General features: G+C 38.3%; 1 protein-coding gene and 1 long non-coding RNA gene across 5 annotated transcripts in view; one reads left to right on the top strand and one right to left on the bottom strand.

Moving 5' to 3' along the window:
• The window catches only part of TAMM41 (TAM41 mitochondrial translocator assembly and maintenance homolog), a 33,763-nt gene extending 7,888 nt beyond the window's left edge, over nt 1-25,875 (bottom strand). Inside the window, exons 1-9 of one of the 4 annotated variants that reach the window (XM_076345987.1) lie at nt 25,717-25,875; nt 24,123-24,302; nt 22,251-22,343; nt 17,096-17,246; nt 14,644-14,789; nt 12,300-12,465; nt 10,025-10,087; nt 5,289-5,329; nt 778-2,070 (exon numbers count right to left, since the gene is read on the bottom strand). In XM_076345987.1, coding sequence (XP_076202102.1) covers nt 2,053-2,070; nt 5,289-5,329; nt 10,025-10,087; nt 12,300-12,465; nt 14,644-14,789; nt 17,096-17,246; nt 22,251-22,343; nt 24,123-24,302; nt 25,717-25,854 — 996 coding nt within the window. In that variant the 5' untranslated portion in view covers nt 25,855-25,875 and the 3' untranslated portion in view covers nt 778-2,052. Of the gene's footprint in view, nt 1-777; nt 2,071-5,288; nt 5,330-10,024; nt 10,088-12,299; nt 12,466-14,643; nt 14,790-17,095; nt 17,247-22,250; nt 22,344-24,122; nt 24,303-25,716 lie in introns of those variants that run through there. The other 3 variants (XM_076345986.1, XM_076345989.1, XM_076345988.1) reach the window with 3 other exon arrangements.
• Nucleotides 25,463-26,661, top strand: part of LOC143163996 (uncharacterized) — a 57,545-nt gene continuing 56,346 nt past the window's right edge. The window contains exon 1 of the long non-coding RNA XR_012996008.1: nt 25,463-25,566. This is a non-coding gene — a long non-coding RNA (uncharacterized LOC143163996). The remainder of the gene's footprint in view (nt 25,567-26,661) is intronic.

The raw sequence follows: 26,661 nt of genomic DNA, 5'->3' as shown, positions 1-26,661 counted from the left end.
CATATGAAGTTAATTTTAAGGTGGATAGGGTATATTTTGTGTAAAAGACTCCTAGATTATCCAGAAAGGAACCTCTTCATGCAAACAAAAAAATCCAGCTAAACCCCAAAGTTAATTTAATTTAAGCAGTGGCTTAAATTCCCTAGCTCCATTCCTTATAATATAAACTTTTCAAATCAGGGTCTTTGGCCTCTTATTAACAGGGACAGAGAACGCTAGTACCATACATACAAACATGCTCTAGCTTAAGTCACTTCTTTTGCAGAATATGCCACTGAAAAATGCATAGTCAGCCTCCTAATATCAGAAAAGGGACGTTTGAGGGGATCTGTCTTACAAATTCTAGATCTATCATCAACAGATTATGCAAAGTGTTAGGAATCTGCCTATAACCTTAGAAAGTTACTATTTCACAGTACTAATATTTTCCAAGAAAATTAAAAAAAAAAAGGGGGGGGCGTACAGGGGATGGGACATGATGACATTTATTTCCTGACTCTGGATTCAAACTTTGCCACTTTATATTCAAATATTTTAAAGTAATCAGTATTTTAAAGTTCCCCTGTGATTAAAATAAGCCTGAATGAGTCCTATTACATACAATAATATATTCTGTCTTCCTTCTTAAATTTATGCTTTAAACTGCTCCCTGGAAACAGTTAGCAGTCAATTTCATACCAATTTTTTTTTTTTTTTTTTTTTTTTTTTTTTGAGATCACTAAATCAAATGTAGCTTGAGAGATGGCCCTACTGATCACATAATACACAAGAAAAAAATCAGGAAAGATAGATTTTATTTCCATTTTTTACCTTTAAATTATTTTTATCATTGGCACTCTCACAAATAAAATGATGTGTTCTCTCAATTTCTTTCTATTAAGAAAAACATCCAAAATTAGCAAACCCACCTGACTCAGTGCAAAAAATATTCAATTTACAACAGATGCTCCAAATCTATTGTGTCACACATGAATACTGTACGAAATGTCCATTCTTTAATGGCATGATTAATGTAACATGTTATGTAAAAGTCCAGTTTTCTTTAGTTTAGCTAATTTAATTAAGCAAAGGAGAACAAGTTTTATCTTTGTGGACAGTATTTTCAGGAAAAAAAATAATAATCAAAGACTCAAACAATAAGTACTTTTGCTTATAAAACTTCCAACTTCAAAGCACTTAGATAGAATCTTCTGCCAAACACCACATACTTCATTAATCTGCAGAAGTAGGTCCTGAAGGTTAGTGCAAGTATGACTGTCCTTCCAACTGTGACACTTTGACAATGCTTAGCTATGAGTTGGGCAGCTGTCATCTCAGTCTCATGAAAGGAACATAACAATTTTTATGGAAGGATCTGATACCTGACAAGCTTCTCATTTCAAACACACTTTCCCAGACTGAAAGTCATTGTCAAAATTGTTGGATTCAGAACGTCACGCATCTGAGAAAAAAATTTACTTTTTATGAAGTCTACCCTGCAGAAGCACCCAGTAAGCATCTTCAGAAGAATTCTAAGGATGAACTTGTAAGTGCAGAAATAATGTATTTCAAGAGGACAGTTTCATACCTCCTTAAAACTCAATGGACTCTCCAGTTCCATAAGTCCCTGACAGAACTAACATTGTGACAGTGAATATTTTGAAAGAGCCTGGGGGTATTTTGGAAAATAAAGCTAGCAATACATAGAAAATGAGTGGCTTTAATTTTTAATTCATACATACAATCAATCCTTTTCACTCAGGGTTTCAAAATCTAAGCTATAGTATACCAGAAAATTCATTTCAGTACTTGCACAGTGTAATTCCTTTGCCCTATTACCATCGAATCTTCCCCCACTAACAAAAGTTTCTATTTTAGTAGTAAAAATGGGCATGTAAATTATTAGAACAGACTTCTTAAATGCACTTTAATCTTCTCAAGCAGGCAAAGCAACATCTGCAAAATATTCAGAGAGAAAGTACCATTTATTTACCCATACACAGTATGTCAAGACTCAAGATGTCTTCCTTAACCATCCCTTTGTCATTTTATATAATTTCTTCATACTGTAAGTTATAGATTTCTTTGCCCCTAAAAAAAAAAAAACAAACACAAAACCCAGAAAATATCAACATTTAGAAAGGCTAACTCAAATACTAGGTTCTTACTACATTAAGTAAAACATTTCCCTGGTAGAACGACAACCTAATCCGTCAGGCAGACATGCAAATAACCTTGTCACATTCATAACACAGTAAATAATTACACAAAAAAAAATACTTTTAAGATTATCAACGCATGCAAAATAGGACCAGTTTATTCTGAAGGCCTGACAATGTTGCATACAAGCACATATAGACAATGACCAAGGTATAGCAAATGCAGAGATTCATGATAAAACTTTTAACCGGTACAGAGGGAAACTTCTAATTTACATCATTGTTCCTAAATGCTAAATATAGGAAGGCTTTTAAACCATCTGTGTCTACTGCAGACCCACACCAAGCCAGTACATTATGCTGTTCAAGCCCTTGCTGATCTACTGTTAGGTAGCGTGTCCAGCTGAGTAGGATTGTACTCTGGCCTGGTAATGGACACCCGCAACCTGACAGACTATATTCTGCAGCAGGACACTCGAGCAGGACTATTTAGAGAAATCCAGGGTGTTAGGCACACAGGTTAATTAGCTGGCCACATCTGTGAGAGAATCTAGTTGTAGAAGCATTTCAGCTCTTGAGACAGGAGCCCACCCACCAGATTCTGTAGATAAGATGATGCCTAATATCAAGAACCACAGTTATGCTCAAAGCTGCGCAGCCGAATTTTACTGAAGGGATAAAGGGGAAGAAGAGAGAGGGGGGTGAACCAGAACAAAAGAACAGTCTGCTCAAGCAAGACAAGCAAACTCTGCATGACTGGTAGACAACAAGCTTTATACTTCCAAACCCTACTTTACCAATTTCTTCTGCTAATCAGATTTTAGTTAGCCTCGCTTGATGCTATACATCAGGCACTTGGTTGCCTTGTTGTAGACCAATTCTACAGAGTTAGAATTATGAAGCACCACGCTGATGCCCATCTTGATTAAATGTAATCAAACACTGCACACCACCAGCAGCTTTCCAGGACAAACCAACACAGAGCATTGCTATTCAAAGGCTCGTGAATTAAAAATGAAAACAGAGAATTGTTTGTTTCATAAGAAACGTGCTGCCAGTCATTGGGGTGGAAATCTGTTCTGGTTTCAACAAGTTGTAAAGTACATTATAACCTCCTTGAATATTCTGTTATTGCCTCATCCTAACTCATGGCAGCTACCATTTCATAACTGAGAGAATAGCACATCTGCAAGAGAATAAAACTGCTCAACTTGCATAATGAAATGACATCTGTGTCCTTAGGTAAAAAAGGTGATACTGAAATGATGATGGGTATGGAAAACCAGATTAATGGAAAACCAGATTAATAAGGCATATACCCAGGTGAACTGAAAGAAGCAAAAATAACAAGATAATGACAAACAGCTATAATTTGGCAACACTGCCAATATCAGAAGTATACCATGGACACCAGTGTGAATGCCCTGTCGCAGGGATGTTGTCTGGACCAATTTTTCTTCAGTGTAAATTTGTAAAGTGCACCCTTAAACACTTTCTGAAGTTCTACCAGAAATGAGCCTTCTCTTACAGACCTAGAGTAAAAAAAGACACAGCCTTTTGCTGGGTTTAGTCATCTAGTATTTGCAAACTTAAAAACAAAATATTGTTAGTCTTGGCATTTCAGCAGGGTTCTGAGATCCTAGACAGTGGAGCTACTTATTTTTCCTCCTTCCAGCTTTTTTTGATTAAAAAACCACCCCAAAACAAACAAAAAAAACCCCCAACATAAAACACAAAGTGACTTTTCAGATTACAACAGTCTAATCACACCCTTACAAATTCAAAACTGAAAAGGCAAGTTTTTAACGCTGCACAAAGCCTTTAATTTTGACACTTACATGCACAGATTAAAAAGTATGGTACGTTGTACGTACTACAATCTTCCTTATGTTTATTTAATAGAACACTGTTTACCTGACAAGATTGACTAAAAGTGCACAGAAGCAATTTAGCCAAAAGTCACACAGTAAGACACACCAGAACACAAGGAAAGATCTGGAACAAATGAGCAACTTAGACCCAGGTTTAGCCATCTACTGCACTGGACTTTTTTTGGGGGGAAAAAAAAAAGGGGTATGATAATATTTGATTTTGAAAAGACCTTAGAAAGTAATCAAATGAAGATAAAATACTTTAAGTGAAAGATGCATTCAGTATTAGCAGTCTAGAGTCACCAGAAGTCAAACGAGTATGCAGTAATAAGGAAAAGTGCATGCTCTATTTCTGAAGGAGTGTGATGGAGAGTAAAAAGCCTGTCATAACAAATATGCTGTATATAATCACTTTTCCACTTCTTGTGTCTCTAATTGCAATTTAAATAAACCCAACTTTACCTTTTGTAAGGAGTCATCCATACATATATTTTCAACTTTCAAAACCATGTGCATCCCATATGTAAGCACAAACTTTTCTATGTTTAATAGGTTTTTGCTAAAAGCAAACACACTAATGAAGTCACGATGGGCTTTTCCTTGCAGCATCTCAAGTAACAAGTAAATAATCATGTAAATTCTGAAGCGCCTCACATATCTGCATTAAAAATGCACACAGTGTAAGAATTCCAGTTGCAGAACAAAGCCAGACTGAGCTCGGGCATAGCACATAAATGAAAGAAGTGGTTCCAATCTCCAAAGTTAAAACTATGTAACTGTACGGCTTTGAAAACTACTGTCCAATCTCCTAGGTTGGATACTTCCAGGATACAGCCCCTCGAATACTGAACTTGCTCTGCCAGAATCATAGAATCATAGAATCATTGAGGTTGGAAAAGACCTCTAAGATCATCGAGTCCAACCGAGATCATCGAGTCCAACCGTAATCGATGCTGTTCTACCATTCCAATGAAGTCAGTGTACTTCTGGAAGCATGCTATAGCATGTGGCAAATCAACAGGAACACAGCTGATGCAGCCCTGCAGGACTGTAATTAACTGCGCTGGCACAGCAACCTGCAAGTCAGCTTGTTCTATCAGCTCGCCAACCTACTCTGCCTCTTGCAGCAGCTCAACATAACGAGGTTTTTCTCCTTCATATTTTCCCCCTGCAGGGAGCACTCTACTGAACTCCACCCACTAGAGCCTTATGTAATAAGATGCTTACATTTCTGCCCTAGCACATCATGCTACAAAGCAAAATACAGGTTTATACGTACAGCTGGTTTCTTAAAGCAGCCCTCAGGGTGATGAGTCACATCTGTAGTAAAAGTTAATGGTTGTAATTATGGCTCAGGCTTAGAATCTGAAGCAGTTGGACCACATGAAAATGTCTTTCTACTTTAGCTATGAATCTATGACTTGGTGGTTCCACCTCCCCTTTAGATTTTTCCACTATACGATACAGAACAAAGACCTAATGCACATGGAATCAAGACCACAAAATTTCAGTGTAAACATAAGTTGTATCTGGTTTTACTTAAAGATCCATGTTCGGTTTTTTGGAAGTGTTAGTGTTGTAAGATAGTAATTTGGCTATAATAGAAGTCCCCCAAAGTTTCCCAGTAGATATGCCTGGCTCTAGTATTCTTTATTTCCTTTTGAAAAGAAAGACTAATGCATATACTGCTGAAGAGCTGTCATGTGGAGGCAAATAGTTATATATTGTTAGTGTACCATGCACAGACACATGCAAACTTTTTACACATATTTACAGTGAAATGCAGTGGTATGCAGATTCTGCTCAGGCAGCTGATGAAGACAGCAATTATCACAAATCTACAGAATATTTTATATGTAAAGCTGTTCCTTATAGTTAAAAAAAAAAAAGATTCCTTGAACACATACTACACTAATATCCCAATTCTAAGCAAACAAATGTTATTCAGAGCAGCTACAAGCATTTGTGCTAACTTAAAAGTATCTTGAACAATTGCTTCAACTGATGATTTAATTCATAGTATTTTATTTATAAAATTTTCAAGGCTTGCAGCATTCCTCTAGTAAGATATAAAGAAGAAATCTAAGCTAAAGAAGTATCGACATCTCCTTCAGAGGAGCTAAACATAAGAACTTCAGAGTTAGTTCCCAAAGACCACGCAGACTCTGGCTATGTGGGAAAATAAATCAAATGATGGTGCCATCTCTAATGGGAAACAGAGAGGCAATCTCACCACAGACTCAAAGAAATACATAGGCACATTTTCAAAAACTAAATAGGGCATTTAACAACAAACAAAAACATAGAGCTTGAACTTAACTTTAAAACCACATAGGCAGAGAAAGATTAAAAAAGTTCTCCTAAATGGGTTGAAATTCTTTATTTTGCTTGTGCTCCTTGCCAATAATTTTAATACACAGCGTGCCATCCCAGCAACAACTAGTCCCTATTTAACATTTAATTTAGAAACATGCTGCACATTGGACTACCATGCTACAGACCAGAGAGCAGGCATTTTGCTTTTTGTTGTTGTTGTTAAGATAAAACAACCAGCTAAGGAAATAATTGTGTGTCCCCCATTACATTTCAAAAAGAATGATGGCCATGTAATGAAAACTAATTCTTTTGCAAGCAGACATAGGACAAAAGTACTTGTATAGTTACCAGGAACAGCAATAAAAAATAGCCACAGCTTATTTAATGGAGCCACTGATTTCATGAATCTTTCATAATTCTCTTATTTTAGCTACTATTCTTAACATAAGCACTGCAGAAGGACAAAGCCATAATACTTTTCCTAAAGTCCCTAGTAGAAAGTGTGAAAATAGGTCTTAGGGGAACAGAACATTAGACAATATTTGGTTAAAGAACGAAGAAAGAAATACAGCATCCTTAGGGATTAAATTTAAAAGCTCAACACTTTCCTGTAATACACATTGCTTGCATGAGTCAAGCAAATACTTTCAATGTAGGAGCCACAATGTTTTGTCTGTGTACAAAGTGTATCTACACGAATATTAGCTGATAAAAGCCCCAAGAAATGGCAAAGCAAGGTGAACAGCATTAATGCCTGCCCTCTAGTGACAAATTTTTTAAATTAAGAAACTGTGATTGGGAGAAAATCTTCATTAGGAGATACAACAAGATTTCACATAAACTCAATCAGAAATGTTTGGAGAGAAATATCTTTTAAAAAACAGGCAAAAGGCTTCTACTAACTAACTCGTAAACCCATGGAAACCCATCCCTCCTAAATTCCAGGGAAGATCACTGAAGATCATACAAACATCACATCTGAAAAATACTGAGGTCACACCCCTGGTCAGTTAAATTTAATTTTTTTCTTTAATGTGCACTACAATGTAGGTTTTTATTACAAAAATACTATTTCTGTGCTTCTGTCCCTCTTCAGTGCGCAAAACTGGTGGTGCTCTGGTAAGGCCCACACACAGGCTTGTCGGGAAGCAGGGCTATGCCTACATTAGCACGTGCAGCAACACTCATTTTATGTGCAGCGGCACACGTTACAGACACACTCCTGATCCTAACTGAAGCAGCAGGACTCCCATTCTCCAGCCAGGGTGGCCTGCACAGCAATGCTCAGGAAGGTTAGTTAGCTCTACAGGCAAGCTTTGCATTCATTAAACAACATTCAGAGGTTAGGAAATGCCAGAAACGGTCCTTTTCCAAATCTAACTCATTTCCCTCAGCACATAATCTGTGAGTAACCCCAAAAGATCAATCCTGAATTCTGTTGCTAATGGTTTTGGGTAGATTCTGGCAGCACTGCATAAATGCGGTTAAAATAAAACAAACTAAAAGTAAGAAAACTAAACACTCCCAAGCCTCCTTGCTCAAATTTGGCTTGTGTTTGAGGCAAAGGATCACAATTGCTTTGCTCTACCTGAAATCCAACTGCAAAAAATGCCTTTTCAACACTAAAAGCACCAGTAGAAAATACATGGTTTTATATATAAGTGTTACTCTGTGTAACTGGCTGGTTAGAAGACAACTAGGGTTTGTTTTAAAGGGGGAAAAAAAAAAGCCACTATATATAAACCAAAAAGCAGTTAAGACAAAGCAAAGAAAAGGCATTTCACAAATACCTAGTTTCAGGTGCACAAAACAGGAAACAGGTAAAAATTACAAGTCCTACTCAAAGATGCATTATGACCCCCCAAAAGTCCTAGTAACAATACAGGCTGTAAGTCATTTACTGCGTGACACACAAAAGGAGCTAACAATTCCCAGAGGTGATGTTCTGTCTATCAGAACAGACAGAAGGGGAGCATAAATAATCTGACAAAACTTAACTGTTTTTATTCATACTCTTGCAGTTATGCACAAACAGCTTTGCTCCACGCGTCAGCCAGGCTGCTAACTTTCACAAGCACTGAATTCAACACGATAACGTCGTCTTTGAACCCTGCCCTCCCATTATTTTGCTCTACAAAATCTACTCTCCATGGATTTAGAAACAGATAGATACAAGCTGGTATTTCTAAAAGAGGCATGTTACAATACAAGAAGCCTTGACCACCAGCAGGTAATTTTGGCAACAAACCCTAGAAGAAAAACGTCACCTATTTGGTTGGAAACCTTACGTTAGAAACTAATACTTGCAATATGCCTAACTCAAATAAAACAAAAAATTGCTTTCCTCAGATAGAGTTATGTCCTCAGTCTCCTCCAGCTACTAAACAAAGTTAGGCAATAGTTTTGTCAGACTTCTTCCAATTAATAGAACCAGACTATTAACAGAAGCATGTAAAAAGTACAACTGTTCCTGCTTATTTTACTCAGCAGACCACTAACGGTCCTGAACACTGCAACTTGTGTTTCTTTACAAGGAGGTAGGAAGTATAACATGGAGCCACCAACTTTAACACTCAATGGGAAGGGAAGAGCAGCTGTAGAAGTCTGGATAAGGACTGCTCAGTAGGAAACTATACAGCTGCTTTTAAAACCTGTCATGGCATCATTTGTACATAATTGCTTTTGTGGAAGAATTAGGAATAGCTATGAATGAGTTCAGAAAAATATTTGAGCACCCTCATGCAAGCAGCAAGGATTTTTCACTTTGCAGGAACTGAGTCTATCTCCTGATCAGAGTTTTAACTAAATGAAGGCTCAGGTCTTAAGTCTTTCTTTTAAATCGAGCTGCAGTGCTTTCAGCTTTTTAAAATGTAAAAATCAGGTCAGCTTAAAATTAGATTTATTCTGGAACTCAGAAAACAGGATGAAGCTCCAGCTATGTAATTGGCAGTAACTTTCATTCAGGTAGGAAGACTTTGATAGCTGAAAAGCATCCCTAGTTTTCCCATGTTTCTACATGAGCAAGTCCTTTTTTTCCCTTCTACACATTCTCTCGCATTGACTTTGTAATACTCAACTCTTTTTCTAAAATAATTAATTTTGAAGTATGAGTGTTACAGTAATATCCATATTACATAATGTTTGGAATACATTGTGTCTTTAAATACACACCTGTCTTCTGAGCCTGACAAAAATATTGGATCCTGTCAAAGTTCTCTCCCTCAAAATTCATCCCCTCCTTTATTTTATGATGAAATAACCTTATAGTCTACATAACACACCAATAATATGTACTGATCATCTAGGGATCCACTCATGTAGAAAGCCAGAGCGAATTACAATTCTTTTTTCATTTTTTAATACAAAAAGAGCAGAACTAGTGCACATCAGCCAAATCTGACCCACATATAAAATGAAATTGAAGTCAGAAGTTGGTTTTTTTTGTTACTTTTGCGTTATTGGGGTTTTTTGTTTGTTTAAGAGTCATATAGACTCCAATTCCTTTTGGCATTTTACAATTTCTCAATAGTTATATAAAGCTTCTGCTTTAAATATTACTTTTGTTTTCCAGGGGCTTTCAATTAGACACGCAAAAAGTTTATTCTTTAAACTCTTATAACAAGACAGTCTTAGGGCCCTATAATTTTTACTTTGCAAAATCGGAAGGCCTATGTTGATAGAAATCACACGCATTCTTACCAGCTGTTAGTATGGTTTTAGCACTCTGCACTATACTGGAAGATCTCACAATTCCTGAAATGCCTGCAGATAGAAAAGCACACAGATGTTACTCATCTTAGCAGTTTTGTGGGGATTTTTTTATCCTCCAACATACACAGAAAAGTTAAATATTTTTCCAGTTATACAATCAAGCCAGCCTGAAAGTAAAACATACACTTAAGCTGAGAAAGTCTGTTTCTGTTCTGCTTTGTCATACTAACTGAAAATATTCTCTAAGCTATTTTATATTATTTTACATGTAACATTAAAAAAACCAAATCAATATTAAAACACATAACAACCAGTAGGAATTGATCAAATTAATTCATTTAGTGTTCCCATTATTTCTCTACTAAGATGATTAGTCACAAAGGATTCAGAGTTGTTTCATTTAAGTGCTGGCATACTAACTTTCTAGAGCAGAACAAATTATACTCATTGTTTACTTCAATATGAAATTGGGATTTTGCACATTTGGGATCAAGTAGAGATGCCTATATTGTGCAGTGTTTGTCTGGCTTTTTTAAATTATCAGCTTTTGGAGATAAGGCTTGTTTACCACTTTGCACTGTGGCACATTCAGTTCTCACTGTCCAGGTATTAATGGAATAGCAAGTAAGTAAAACATTGAAACTTTTTTTGAGAAGTACTAAGTTTTATCTGTTCTAACACATACATATAAAAGCATACTCATATGTGCAGAACAAAACTACTGTACATTACTAAATACTTAAAAATGTAGAAATGCAGCAGTCCCAGAGTTAGTCTTCCAAACTGAAAGTTACTCTTCTGCGTTAACCAGCATGTAGAGTATAATTTCAAATATTACTTTAAAATCCTTCTTTCAAAGCTATTTCTATAATGAAGAACAAAGCTTAGGGAAATCCATGAATAAGTAAGAGGGATAACAACATTCCACCGGAAAATAATTTGGGGGGGTAGCGGTGGGGAGGGGAAGGCAACAAATCATGTTGAGCTAGTAAAATACCTAGGGACAACGCAGTTCAACTTGAGTAATCAGCTTTGTCTTGTAGGATTACCAAATGGCTCGTCCTGTCCTTTACCCAGATTCTTGAATTAGGAAAATCTTTCAGCCACGAAAGTGAAAGAGGGGTCTTGATTTGTTCTCCTAAGAGTATAAACTGCTTGGCTTGAGAAGACTAGATCTATCCAGTGCTTTGATACTGAACTGCTGCACCACTGTGCACAGTCCAGAGTCACAGCCGTGCCTGCAATACCCTACATAAATACAACAAGGATAGTTAGCTCAGGGTGCACAACTCGGAGCTCTCAAACTACATGCAGATCACAACCTCTGCAACTCCTGCTCCCAGATTCAGCTACTACCACATTACTGTTGCAGACCAGCCATAGTAGCATAGAAGCTGCCATAGACTGACATGAAAGAAGCTGGACACCTTGATGTCCAGGTGCAATTCATCCTATACTGTCAACAGAGAACTGCAACTCTCAGGAGCTTTATCTTCCCCAAACAGAAATCAGCGTAAGAGCTCCCTCAGCAGTTGGCTAGTGTCTAGTGGCTCTCAGGCATCTAGGCAGTTTTTGCTGTGCTCAAGGAGTTTGCAAAATTGGCCACCTGGAACTAAGATGTGTCAAGTTCTTTAAAGATGTAAAGGACTCTTCAAGTACTAAACATTTTCATTTTTCTGCAGAATAATAAAACATTGATGTCTGCAGCATAAGCTTTAACTTGCTCATACAACATTATCTTGCCTCAGAGAAGATATCTGTAATGATGAGAAACACCTCAACCTTTTTCCTCAAAGCCCGAGTTCTCTGCCAGAGCTCACGTATCTGGAATAGCTATGAAAACTAGGAAAGGCAATGCCAGCAAGCTAGAAAATTAACTTAGCACTGCAGTGTATGACTGGTAGGACATATAGCTCAGTATTTAGATGAAGTTATGCCAGCCAATGAAATCTTGAAGATGTAAGCATCCCAAACAGAGTTAGATGGTCTAAGTAGGCCACACTAATTCCTAAAGACTACTTCTTTCAGAATCCAAAACAGAACGTATCTTTCTGTATCAGTAGGAATGCTATTTGCTAGCATTTCAGAGAATCTGTTTGCAATCAAACAAATCCAAAACCATGCTTTTAGGAATGTATCTCAAGACTAACTTCTTGTTTTCTTCTCCCTTCTCTCTAAATCATCTTCTGAACAAGAACATGTACAATAAATCTGTGTATATATCATGTCTTAAAGGAGATTACAGACACGGATCTAGGCGTACCTTGATGCACCACAAATCCACAGTCAGGGTCATGGGCAACTTGCAGTAAAATTTCTTCCACATCTCTGTTTTTTCCAGGAGGGTCTACCAGAGAAGTTATCTTTTGTTGCAGAGTCCTTGGCAAGGCCATTAGTTGTGTAAATTGACCTTCTGGACTTTTATCAATCTGAACATTACAAAAAATAAGACAGTAGAAACATTCAGTGTTAATAAAGTAAGTTCTCTTTTCAAAGAAGTCAGAAAAGTCTTTTGGCTATCTTTGACCTCTGATAAATATCTCAAAGAACACAATCCATTTCACTTGTAAAAGTCACTGACAATGCTAATGAAAACTTCCCAAGCACTGGGAAATGCAGTATCTCAGTTCTGAACCTGAAGAATAACTCAATGCAAAGATGTTCATTTTTATCCAAGGGAAGACTAATATACACACATGATCTTGCTGCCTCTGCACTGAAACTGTATCATTTCTGCTCTACCCAATTTCCTTTGGAAACAGAAGTACACTGTAATGAAAAAAAAAAAAGTTCCCAAAAGACCACTTAGCTCAGTTTCTTCTGCCTGAACATAATCAAACCATATACACACACATTTCAAGTTAGTTTGAAAAACATTTTCTCTGCTTTAAACTCAAACCACATCTGGTTTGTATAATTTGAAGGAAACACTCATTCCACGTTTTCCAATCTAAATCAGAAATTCAGTGACCCTTTTTTGCATACAGTGATACCAACATGCAGGCCTGTACACATTTATACAAAATGTAAGCACAAATACTGAAAAACGCGTAATAGAGCAGATCTCTCCGAAACTGGAGGAAAATATGAAGAGCTCGATTCCTCCCACACAACTTTTTAGACAGTTCATGAAGACATCAGACAGGAGTCTAGTTGCCCTATACACTCCCTTTAGTCAATGGGGAGAAAATGATATCCAGATGAATCACCCACTGACTACAGAGGAAGCCGACAATGAGCAGGCTCTTAACATTATGTGGGAGGAATCCACGCCTGAACCAGAACTATAAGAACTAGTGTCTGCCTTCAATTGTTTTTGAGCAATCTTTTATGAAAGAATTTTCTCTGTAACTCTGAACACATATCCTTGGAGAAGGGGTTACTATTCTGTGTTCAACAACACTCCCGATAGCAGTTATCCTCTTCAATCTGGGGAGTAACTGCCAATAACCAGACCAAGGTATGAGGAATACATTATTAAAGCACTTTGCTCAAAACCAACAGTAAAATGATGGCATTTAATCAACAGCCTCAATGACTATTATGGAATTACGGACAGATTTATTATCCAACAACATATTTGTAGTATGCTACCAGGATTTGTTTAAAGGTAACACAACAGGGAGTATTACTCTAACCAGCCATTTTCTTGGAGAAAGCATTACGGATTCTTTTCAAAATTAATTTAAATACTTCTTCCACTAAACTGTTCAAAAGCACATTGATAAGAAAACATGGAGACAGCTGCAGTATAATACAGATTTGCCTATGTTGTACTCCAAAGCGTTGCAGTAGAATTGTTTACTGTACTCAAGCTTGCTTCAGTTCCTAACAAAGACACATCCTAAAAGGAGGCATTCGTGAGATAATTACCACGGTGACTTAAGGATAAAGAGATACCCATGTCATGAAATAACCCATGCTACTTGTAACTTCATGTTGAAATGTATATCACACTTGAATTTTCACACACGGACATGCATACTACAGGAGGAAAAATTGCTATTGGACCCTTGACTGTGGCACCTCTCCCCTAATTGCAATGTTACACTTGTGCCAGAAAGATGGAATTCAAGATACTGGTCATTTTGGATACCCGTTTCCCAAATACTAGGGAAAAATTGTTTTAGTATGGGTATTTAAAGATAATGCCAGAATTTCATTTGGGTTTAGTCAACTTCATAACTAGCACTCTAGGGGTTTTTTGTGGGATGCAGTTTTTGATCGCAGAAAGTTGCACCTCTGAGTTACGACCTAATCTTTTTAACACAAACCATATGTTTATTCATCACTTCTAGACCGTTGTTTCCATATGGTAGTCATTAGAACACAAGTTTTAAAATTGTCTTCTCTTGTTCCCTTGCTAGGGCTCTAGTTCTGTGCCCATACTCAAAGAAAATGAACAGTAGTTACTACATACGCAGAGACTGGTATTTAAGGCAAGTCTTCTGGTTGCAGAATTAACTAAACAACAGAAACATAACAAAGAGCAAGCACAGTGACTAAAACTGCTCGCCTTAGCGTATGGCATAATTCTTGCCTTCTGTCAATGCGATAAAGCATTTCCACTTGCTGGTTTTAAAAATGTTTTGAAGAAGAACACTTGCCTCTAGCCTTCCCAGATGGTGCTTGTATACCACTTGAGGGCAGTCCTGTAATATGTTACTGTACAGCTTCTGAAAATGGAGAACATTAGGTTTCACTATGTTCTGCACTTTCGATCTGTCTTCTCCTATTATCATTCTGAAATCACCTAGTCAAGAGAAGAAAAACAGTTAATTAGGAAGAAACTGAAAACTCAAAGGAGAATATAACAGAAACCAACATAGTACAAAGCTGTCATCTAAAACTTTATTCTCCAATTCTACCAATGCCTATATAATCCATAATAAAGTTCACCTTCTAATAGTCAAAAAATACTATTCAAATACCTTCAAGCATGGAAAATAAGATTCAGAATTGTTATGTGGCCTCTGATATGCCATGTCATCAACCCATGTGTTCACGTTTTCACTCGGGCAACAAAAAAATTCCAGCTGTCACGCTCAGCCTCGAAAGTCGCAGTAACACAGTTACATTCTTTGCAACCATACATCAGCTTCAACAGATTACTAAACAGATTGATCAGCCCCGATACTTTGTATCCAGAAACAACCTTAAATTTTCCAATATTGAAAGAAAATAATTTGCACTGTCTCTGCACTTCAAGGGCAGCACCTGAAGTACAGCTAATGGCAGTCACTGATCATAAGATCACAGTATCACCTTTTCCTCTTAGCCACATATTTTGTTAGCAGTTTCAAAAAGCAACTCCTTTTAACACCACTGTTAAATTACTGACCTTTACACTTTCTTTTATGATACATGACTGAAAAGTTTCAAAGACAGTAAGTGAAAAAGAGTCAGTCAGTAATAGAGTGTTCATCTACCTTTATTAGGTACTACCCTGGTAGCTTCCAGGGTTACCAGCCAGGAGTTAGATGCTCAGTGCAGCACATATCAACAAACAAAATCCTGAATCAATTCATTTTCCCACTTCCCACGTTCAGGAGATAAATGTTGTTGCAAGGTGGCAACTCGCTAGCATTACTTAGTTTATTTCAATTTATGCCAAGCTGCAAAACAAACACTTCCCATATAAATGGTACTGACTCATTGCTCCCAAAAAAATCCATAAAAAAATAAAAGGATAAACATTTTCCAAATTAAAGTATAAACAACTCTTTTCAGCAGTCTCCAAGGAGACTGATCAGAGTAACACATAAAATCAATTTTGTCTACTAGTATACCCTCTGAAAAGTTTAAGACTTAACAAAATGACAGCAAAATAAAATATTCACAAACGTGTCAATGACAGCCTTTTTCTTGAACATTCCCAACTGGGAGTCGTACTGCTTTAGCTTTGTTCACACAGCAGAGCCAATTTCAGCATCGTACAGCATGGTAATTGATCTCCCATGTTTTTGGTTAATCGCAGTATTTCAAAGGACATATAAAAAAAGTACCTTGGTCTCTGGTGCTTACCAAGAATCTAATGACATTCCTGGACAGGTTTCTGGTGGGCAGGTATGCAGCCCTGTGGCAAACATCCCTGGTTAGGAACCCTTAGCCATCCCACTGTCAATACCCTCTTTACTGTCACTTTCAAACAGGTAACGACTCAGAAAAAACTGCGAAGGAAAAGCTGAACAAATCGCAGTCTAAACTGACCAGAGGAGTACTACGTAAGGGACAGTAACATTCCTCAGTAGAACCAAGCTGCAGCTTATAAACCCTACCTGCCTACCTGTGCTTTTTTTTTTTAAAGCCAAACTTGCATTTCTATATGAGCAAAGAAAGTGCTGTGTAAAGTACAACTCCAACCAAACTTGTCCATAGTGATTTCATGAAGGATATCAACATTTAAAGTGCAATGCCGAATTAAATTGTAACAATTAAATCTTGTATTGAAGAGTCATTTGGAGTAATTTCTTAAATTTTTTTCCATACCAATTCATACCAATTTCATAACTAAAGAGAGGAGGAAATTCTCTTACCAAAAAAAAGTCAATAAATAACTACCAGGAGGTGAGCATTAAATGTACATTGAAGAATCATAATCTGGATCTTTACGTTAACTAAAAAAGAACCTTAAACACAGCACATTCAAAAAGTAAGAGATAACAAAGCATGGGTCAGACTATCAGATGAATCAACATTACACTGAGAGTGAAAAGAAAAATTTTTTTCCAAAGTTTTGAACCATTAAAACCAAAATACAATCCATACAGAGAAAACACGTTATTTCACCATCTTCAATCACCCATACTTGCTGTTCATAAATCAAAAAGGTACAAGAAGTTTTGCTTATGTACCTATATCTATTTTCTGTGAATAAGCACAATTAGTCTTTCCAATCTGTTACATAACACAGCAGTAAAATATAGTTACTGGAGCATGCAACAGTGTAGGCCCAAAGCAAGAGAGCAGATGACTTATTATACATTAGACGTCCTACTGTGGTACAACAGCTCCAACTACAGCTTTTTTCCTCAAACACTTTGAACATCATATACTAACCAGAATAGGAGAGTCCTGCAATCTGCATATAGAGGTCTTCTTCAGAGAAACTTTCTGGTAACATGAGAAAGGCTGCTGTGACTGCACTCTTCAGATTGCTAACAAGAGCAGCTTGCAGCTTGCTATTCTCATTCTGTGTCAGTATTTTCACCTGAAAAAGCAGAGTCATTGGAAGCAAGACTTCAGGAAAGTGCTACTGAAGATGGAGCTAGAAATGTTACTCAATCCAATGTGAAAAATAAATAAGAAATTTATGTAAGATTAGATCCTATTATTATGGTACAATAAAGACTAGAGTGTCCCTTTTTGTTTACACACTGGGAGAGAGAGGAACGTCTTTTTTAAGAATTAACAGCCTGCTACAAAAGGCTGTTTTTACAAACATGTTCAGAATTGCTATAAGCAACAGCCATTAGCTAATCTCTGAAGAGCTATTCACCTTTTCAGATTCATGAATTTAGGATTAATCAAAACAGTAAATATGAATGCATTAGCAGATGGTAGAATAGCACAGTATTAGAAATACTTCATGTGTGATTATGCAACAAGACAAAAAGACCACCGTCACACTGAAAGACAATGGAATACCAGAAAAAGAGGTAAGTTTTCCTATTAATCTTAATTCTATTTTTTCTTTCTAATAGAGGATTCCTCTATCATATGCTTCAAGTAGTTTCTGAGATATTAGTTGTCCTCCTAGAAGAAGCAGGGATTTATTCTGCACTTTGTACGAGCAGAGTGTGAACTCAATGGGAACTTCACATATACATGAAGAACAGATCACTGAAGTTGAGTGCTTCTACGTGCCACAGAGAAGTTTATTTTTAGGGAACATTCAAACTGTTCAAGACCAACCACAGAATCCAGTCACCTAGGATATGGAAATATACTGGAGTAAAAGAACAGATCTTCAATAAGAACTTAATATAGAAACATATTATTACAGAACATTAGACAGATGAAGTCAGCGTAGTTTACAAGATGGCCAACTAAGCTCTTTCAGAAACAGCTCTCCCAAGAATACCTGCCTGTTGCGAGTTTCTGTCTTTTTCAAGTGTTCTGATTAAGCAATACTGTCTTGCTCGTAAAGGGCAGCTTCTTAATATTTTTTTACTCTAGAATACCTTAAAATGCAAACCCACTGGCAGTTATGAACAAAAGTATCCAACTTGCTTTTACTCCCCAAAAGCCCATTCACACACAAATGACTTGCAGTATTACTTGAAATTCTGCCCCCAAATATAACCTGAAACAGCTAAGGTATACTTTCAAGTAAATACTTTCCTTTAGGAATGTAAATAGTCTGTTAATAAAGAAAAAAAAAACACCAAACCCAGATTCAGTAAAGAAAGTAAGAGAATCAGACATATCTGCTACACAAAATTCTTCTTATAGAAAGGACATTGACAAAGCAATGTCATGGCTGGCCAATGCTATATTCAGAACATAATTTTTAATTACACTGAAATCTTTAAGAGGGATAAAACTAGAACAATATCTCATTTTGATATGGTGGTGAATGCAACAGTACACAGGCTGCTTGTTTCAATCGTTCCGCGGTGAAGCATGGGTTTGCCTAACATCAAATCTATATGACAGTCTGGAATTGGTCCAGGGTGGATTTTTGAAGGATGTTTTCCCTTCTTTGAATTTCATTTTAAAAATAAAGAGTTCACGGTACAAGCAAACATTTCATAATTCCTCCTAACTTCTTCTGCAAATTACTTTGTATTTTTTAGCATTAAAATGAAAGACGATGATAAAACACATTAAAATACAATACATTCATCTACCAGGGAGCCCAGAGTAAACTTTATTTCCTTGAAAACCATGGGAGAAGTTTACTGAATGCATACAGACTTGCTCAAATAAGATCCAATAAACAAGACAGGCTGGTCATGAGGATAAACTATATATTTAAAATCTCATCAACTAACTCACTTAGATGTACTTTCATAACTTGCTGCTACAGGGAAACTCTAAGGAAAGACGGAAGAGAGAAGTCTGTGGCACCCCAAGCAGTCACACAAACTGCTTATACCTTAGGCTAGCCCTGGAAATAACAGCAAGTTATGGACACGTTTTAGGAACACCAGTTACAGCCTTTTAAAATGTGAAACTCGGCAGAGATGCTATTCCTCCTCATGGAAGACCACGGACTTGCTTTAGTGAAGTAAAAGGATTACTTTACTCCTCCTTTACTAAAAATACTCCCTAACATAAACCAGATTTTTTTTAAAGGGGAATAATATGGTAGGCTTCAAAATTTAAACGCCCGAAATGCTGCAGTAGTGATACCATTTATGAACAAATTTTAAACAGTTAGGTAGCTAGAAATCTCCCAGGAAGACAGAGTGCAATAGTTATCACCGAGGTATGACAAGGATGAATGTTGATTCTTGGGGTAAATCTGAAAGACAACCAAAGTTAAGAAAGGCTTTTTCACAGTACAGAGAACTTATGATCAGAACTAGTCACTGTACCATATCACATAAGGGGGAAAGAAGCCAATTTATTCTGGTTTTACAGTATACAGGGAATTCAGTTAACTAACAGTGCAGCTGAGACTTTAAAATTATTAATATTTTAAAGGAGGGATATATTCAATTTTATAAATAAGCATGACCCTCAGTCATCACAACGGTTTAAAGTAGGAAACGTACTACCTTCACTGCTAGGAAATTCATACACAAGAAACTGCAGGCATGTGTACACAAAGATACTTACAGACAAACAAAATACACAAAGAAATGTCATTATAGAGTGAAAGGTGTCAAAAGCAATATTCTAGTCTGCCATTTAGCCACATCCACACTCTGCTAAATATCACGATAAGAGGATTTTTCCATTCTCTTTCAAAAAATGTTTTTACAGATTTGGACAATGGAAAAATTCTGTAAACAAATATGTGCTCTGTCACGCCTTCATGGGAATTTTTATAATATAAAAACCCTACACCTCCCAAGACCCCTCTAAAAAGTACAAGATATTTTTATAAACTATTCATACTCCTCTCTCTCTCTCACCTCACTTCAATTTATTAAACACTTCCTTCTCTTAACAGTTTCTCCAGGACAACAGTAAATACAACTGCTTACACTAAAGCAATTACTTACACTCTATATTTATCAAAAATTCAGTAACACTTCAGATGCTTTTTAAAATCTTCTTCCTCTGAAAACCAATTATGTGTCACTTGTGCTTATTTATTTTACTTTTCAGGTACAGCAGCATTTTTTTTCCCAGGAAACCTGTCAGTTATGGAGAAATTACAACTAAGTTTATTCAATTTTTCAATACAGTTAAATGGGAATTTAGCTGATTAGTGTTATAAATTTCATGTAGGACAAAAAGCCAGTAAACTTTTTAACACAAACAAAGAAGCCTGGGAAGAAAAGTTAGCATTTCTAAGTGGCAATTCCAAACTCCATCTATTCTGCCAAACGTTCTGGAAAGACTACTTCGTCAACACAACCAGTTTATAACAGAAACAAAACCTCCAGTAAAAATTAAGCCAAGATTTTCAAGCCAGAGCAAATGTTTTAGCTCCTGTGCTAGAATAGCTTGGATAGCTTTCACTCACACAGTGACAGCTTTGTAATGGAACACCAGAAAGGCGCTGGGGTCTTCCTCCTCTACATGAGTGAGGAGGAAATTCCCAAACAAGCTGTTAAACAATATTAATCTGGCTTCAGTCAATTGTGTCCAGAACTAGCACAAATGGCAAATGGTATGTAAGAGATTATGGTGTATAAGAAAACAAACCTAACCCTACATCGCCTCCAAAAGGAGCTTATTGTACATTTTTAAGGAGGTAAAAAAAGCTTTCTATCACTACCACTTAGAACATATATATCAAAACAGCAAATCAGTTGAAGCCAGAACCAGCAGACATTTGAAACCTGTACAACAGATCTAAACAAGTTATTTGGTCATTTTTGGTCAACACGGTATAACACTGAAAATCCTAGTTAGTGATTTTATAGATTCTACAGGAAGATACAGTTTAAACATTCACCAAGTAATCTTTCGGTCCAATTCTGGTTTAAGTCCTGCAGTCTTTACTCAACACAAATTCCTGTGAGTTTTATGAAAATAATCTGGACTGATTTCTTCTTTTATCTATTAAACACATATGTGATATCTCCACTGTCTTGTAAGCGACCAAACAAAATACCAAATCCTGCCTTCTTGTGCAAGTATGTACTCCCATTGAATTTAACTAAAAGATATGAAGCACAATTTATATATACTAAGATGAAAAATTCTAAAATAAATCAAAGCAGCAGCAGATGCAGTTACATTGAAAATAAATATTCAGTATTCATTGTTAATGTGAAATTCAGAATTCTTCCTTCAGTTATTTTTCTCAATGTATTAAGTTTCTTTCTTTATAAAGATAACAGCTGTTCTAACCTGTATCATGCTATAATACGTCCCTGGAGACGGAGAAAAGCCAGTAGCGCCGAGACAAGCTATTCAGACTTTCACCCCAAATTTTTGGTTAAAAGCATAATTAACTTCTGTTCTAAGACATGAACAGAGTTCTCCTCTCCTTCCTCCTTCCCCCCTTAAGAAATTTTAACTTAGCACTGCTGCCATCTGCTGAAAGCACACTGAGTCAGGCACTCATGGTAAACAAAGACCTCGTATTTTTTATGACACAAACATGGAGGAGAAAAAGCAACATGCTTAACACATGGTTTGGTCAATTATAGATACTTTAACAATACAATGAACCAGACAGTAACTGCACAGCAAAGCAGCTTTCATCTTTAAAGATTTCCATTATTTAGCTGTATTAAATTTTGGCGACTCTCATAATTTGTTATAAAAGGTAAACGTTGCATTTAATATTAAAGGGACTTTGAGTTAATATAGTCCAGTTATTCAAGATTTACTACAGGCAGAAAACTGTGATCAATGTATTTACCTTTAGTTTTTTTTCACGTAACACAGAATATCATTAAGGACTACATTTCACTTCCTTTCTGAGATTATCCCTCTAGGACTAGTCCCCTAAATCAGGGCAGATTATTTGTTCAGTACTGACGCATAGATCCATAACAGTTAAAGTTAAAATGACAACTGATAATTTTCCAGCCCTTTAATTTCCTGCATTTCAAGACAGATAACTGAACAGACTAACAGTTACCGGTTTTTGTAGGCGTCCAGCAACATAGAGGGTTTTCCAGTGAAGTAAATCATCAATCAGGGCATCAGTGCTAATTACACCGTATTTTATCATCTGGAAAAAAGCAAAATAAAGGCGTTTGAAAAACCAGACACCTGCACCATTTTCACTATGAAACTTACTACTTACTTACTATAACTATCATTAATTCTAAGTAACACACACCTCCAATAAAAAACTGGATGCATAACATGAAAACATTTTAATGTTTTAATGAACACAGGAGGTAAAAAAAAACCAACGTATTTACATGCAAACTTCTGTTAAAAAAAAAGTGGAACAGGAAGATGCACAGAACCCTCAAAGATCCTTTCTAGAATCAAAGTTACAATAAAGTCACCCCAGGATCAATCACTAAAGCAAAAGACTTTAAATCCCAAAGAAACCTAGTCTAGACAGACATTGACACTGAAGAGATCTGAACATTAAAATACAACTGTTCATAAAAAGATTTTGGAAGGGTTACGATCAGTTTTGTACCAGCCAAATGTTACAACAGTCGGAATAATCCACAGTATCCTTCATGATATTGAAAACATTCAAGAAATAGTTTGTCAGAGATCTAAAATAAACAAAACTCCTAGACATTTATGTGTACCGTTATTGAGGGGTAGGGTGTGTATCAGGGAGCTTTTTCTTTTGCTCTTTGATGTTAGAAAACAAATTGTGATTTTGTAGTTCATTTTATGCAACTGGAAAAAAGATGAACCTTCAACAGTTTTGTTACCAATTTGCACTTCCTGAGTTTCCAAAGATTATCACCACAGCAAGGCAGCCAACTCCAGAATTTCTAGATGACAAAGGACCATAGTCTGTGATATGACTGAGTCATTACAGCATGAGATAAGAGCATAAAGAGCCAAGAAGAACAGAATTTCATAGCAAAGATCATTGGTCCTTAAAATAAAATCCAAAATCCCTTTTTACATAAAGTGAACAAGGTTTAAACCCCAGATTCTTGCCTCATACGGATGCCTTTAAACAAAACAGCAAGTACATAACAGACTGCTCACCTACATCTCCAACTTTCTATGAAAAATTCTGACATATACCCAACATTACTGCAACCATGCGTGCTCTGAGAAACTTCAGTTAGGTATATATTGCTCACATGACATTTTTCCATGACTGTCCTTCATTTCATTTCCCTTCTTTCTTAAAAGAACTTACTTTCCCTATGTACAGTTTGTTACCACGTGGCAAAAGTGGTAACTCAAAATCAACACCAAGACAGACAGACACAGTGTTTCCCTCCCCTGACTTATCTATCTGCACTCCTTCTTACCAAACACAGTCTACACATAGATGCAGGAGTAGGACTTGCTGGACAAGTACTACTTTCCTAGAATTATTAATCGTACTCAAGCTTCACAGGTCAGGATGTTAGCCATTAAACAACACAGATGTCAATTCCAACTTGCTATGTTAAATATTTGCATTTTATGTCAAACAAACAGTAAGAACCCACTTTGCTATTACTACATGGTCAACCGCTGAAATTAAGGCCCTGTTTCCCCACATGATACACTTTACAACCACCAAAACTGGCAGATAGCAAGTAATAAGGAAAATAAATTCAGTTTCTGAAGTGCTTTAGTTGTAAATTCCAAACATTGCTCACACTTTTAAAGTGCCAGAGCAGCTGCTCTGTTTGCTTTTTAATTAACGTGCTGTTTGTGAAACAGTTTGAGACATAAATATTGAAGATACCACAAGGACCAGTTACAATCTACAAGGATTTGCTTCCTGCACAGAAATCTGCTTTAAGCTAATCATTTCAATACTTCACACACAAACATTTAACTTAAATTTACTCAAACTACTTATACTTACCCTACCATTACATGGCACTAATGTATTGTAGTAAATCCCTGCTCCGTAGCTCTGTATACTACTTATCTGTTTTGGCCCAAAAACTTTTAGGAAGGAATAATGACTCCTGTTCTTTAACAAGTTCATCATATGCCAGGTCACAGAATCATCAACAGCAAACACGAAGTCCAGCATATTGTTCTGTGGATAAGGAGAAAAGTATTGGGGTTTATATGTCAGGAAGCAAGCGATGTTGATCATATTAATTTAAGATATACATAGTACATATTTTTCACGAGTCAAAAAACCAAAACACAAGTATTAACGTCAAATACAGTTTAAAGGTTCGGATGAAGTTCTACGTTTTCTAGTCAGTCTAGCAGAGATGGTCCAAAATTTTCCTGTCCTCCTGGTTAAGTGACCAACCTTCAGCCCTCCGAAATCGGGGAGCACGTGATGAGATCTTCATCATCCTAGTTCACAGCTCAGCGTAACAGCTTGATTTAGTAACTGCTAACGAACAGGACTTTTGCTAATATGCGAGGCCATGAATTGGGAGATGTGGGCAGATAAAGTCAGCTTAGAGCTGGCAGCAAGAAACTGCACTTCTAGTGTATTCACTTGCTTTTGTCAACAAAACAATCCAAACTCCAAAGACTTGTAGCATACAACGCATGCCCTGCTCTTCTGAAGACATCAGTCCACACGCTCCCTGCACACAGACTAGCTGACAGTTTACAACTCATACCTACAACAAATTAATATTTGGAGTGACACTGCTTCAAATTCATCAGGCCTACCTCTCTCTCCGGCTTACTAATTCTGGGCTGCATCTTAGCTAATCAGTTAGTACTCCTAACTTTTTTTCCCCCCATGCTTTTGTGTAAGGATGAGATGCTGTTAGAGCTCCCAGATTCTTATTATCCTCTGTTTTTCTCTCTTCAGAAAGGAAAATGAGACCCATTCAAAATCGCATTTGCGGGGAGTGCTTAACAGGCAAGCCATAATGAGCAATACTGCCTAATAACAATTTTTAAAAGGTCGGACACATACACACAAAAATAGAAAATCATTATTTCCAAGCAGCCTGACCGCCAAACGATGAGGAAGTGCCAAGAACGCCACTGAAGTGTGGCAATGTGTTTTGCTTAAGTTACCCTCACACGGTGCACAGCAAACAGACCGTTTGGGCAAGCTGTTACTCTTTTTTAAAACCCACAGTAAATAGCCTGTGACGCACAGCTCGCAGACCCAGGCTAAAGGGGCACCTGAACCACACACGATTATAAAGCGACTGTCAGGGACCCCCCCGGAGGCCGCCCGGACGCTCAGCAGAGCCTGGCGCTCTGCTTCGGCACGGACCGGGGCACCTGCCCCGCCAGCTCCCTGTTTGGTAGGGGGGCGGGGGGGGGGTTCGCCCCTCGTCGTGCACAGGCCACAACCACGGCGCCAGAGGCAGCTCCAGGTAAGGCACTGCGCCACCTCCGCGCCGGTAACCGAAACGCACAAGGCCCACGGCCACGGCGGCCCTTCCCGCCTGCCCCCGCCACACACCGCGGCGGCTCGGGGGGAGCCCGAGGGGCCGGCCCGGCCCGGAGGAGGCCGCCGCGCTCACCTCGCCGTGCCCGCCCGCGGCCCCCGCCTGCCGGAAGACTCCGGACCCGTAGGCGAAGGCCAGGCTGAGCTCCTGAGGGAAGTGCGCCAGGACCCGCCGGAACTTCACCCCCGAGCTCGACAGCACCGGCAGCGCCATGGCGCCCGCCGGGCAGCGCCCGCCTTGGCCCAGCCCGCCTTCCCGCCGCACCGCCTCTCCCCGCCCACCGGCTGAGGAGCCGGCGGCGGCGGCGCGGGGAAGAGAGGCCGCAGCCGGGAGCGGGCGGCGGCGCACAGCGCCCTCTGCCGTCCGGCATGGGGATGGCGGGGCTCGCCCGCCCGCCGCGGGTGCTTTCCCGCCCGGGGCGGCGGCTCCCCGCGGCCGGGGCGGGGCTGGGGCGCGGCCGTTGGGGCGGCGCCGAGGGAGCTCCCCTCAGGGCGGGCGGCGACCCGCGCCCGGGGCCTCCCTCAGCGTCCCGGAGCCCCGGGACGGTGCGTTCCCGCCGGTGAGACCCATTGCGGTGTCAGGGAGCGGGCTCCGTTGCGTTTCAGGCTGAGTTAGTTCCTCCTGAGGCTGTGCTGTCCCGCCCGAGGCAGGAGGGCCCGTTCAGCTGAGCGGCTCCGCCAGCGGCAGCGAGGTTACGTTCAGCGGATGCGTTTAACTTTCCAGTCTTCCATCCCCATCCCCGTTTGAGTTTAATTTTCTTACGTCAGCGCAGTTCTGTGCCCCTTCTTCGATTATTTTTCCTCCTCTTTTTTTTTCCATATTCTGTACTGGTTCGAGACTTCCCTCAGGAATTGTTGCCGGCTTTATACTCCTTCACACATCCCCCATCCTAGGAAAACAGAAAACCCACAGCGTTTAATCATCGCGTTTGTCTCACACTCTCCTCGTGCTGAGCCTGGCTTGGTTTAATTTTCAAGTCCTACGTAATAAACTTACCTGAACTCAATGAGAGTACTAAAT

Source organism: Aptenodytes patagonicus, chromosome 8, assembly GCF_965638725.1.
Source record: "Aptenodytes patagonicus chromosome 8, bAptPat1.pri.cur, whole genome shotgun sequence".
In the NCBI taxonomy this organism is placed as follows: Eukaryota; Metazoa; Chordata; class Aves; order Sphenisciformes; family Spheniscidae; genus Aptenodytes; species Aptenodytes patagonicus.
The sequence above is the reverse complement of the archived record's forward strand: the minus strand, read 5'-3'. Positions and strand labels throughout refer to the sequence as shown.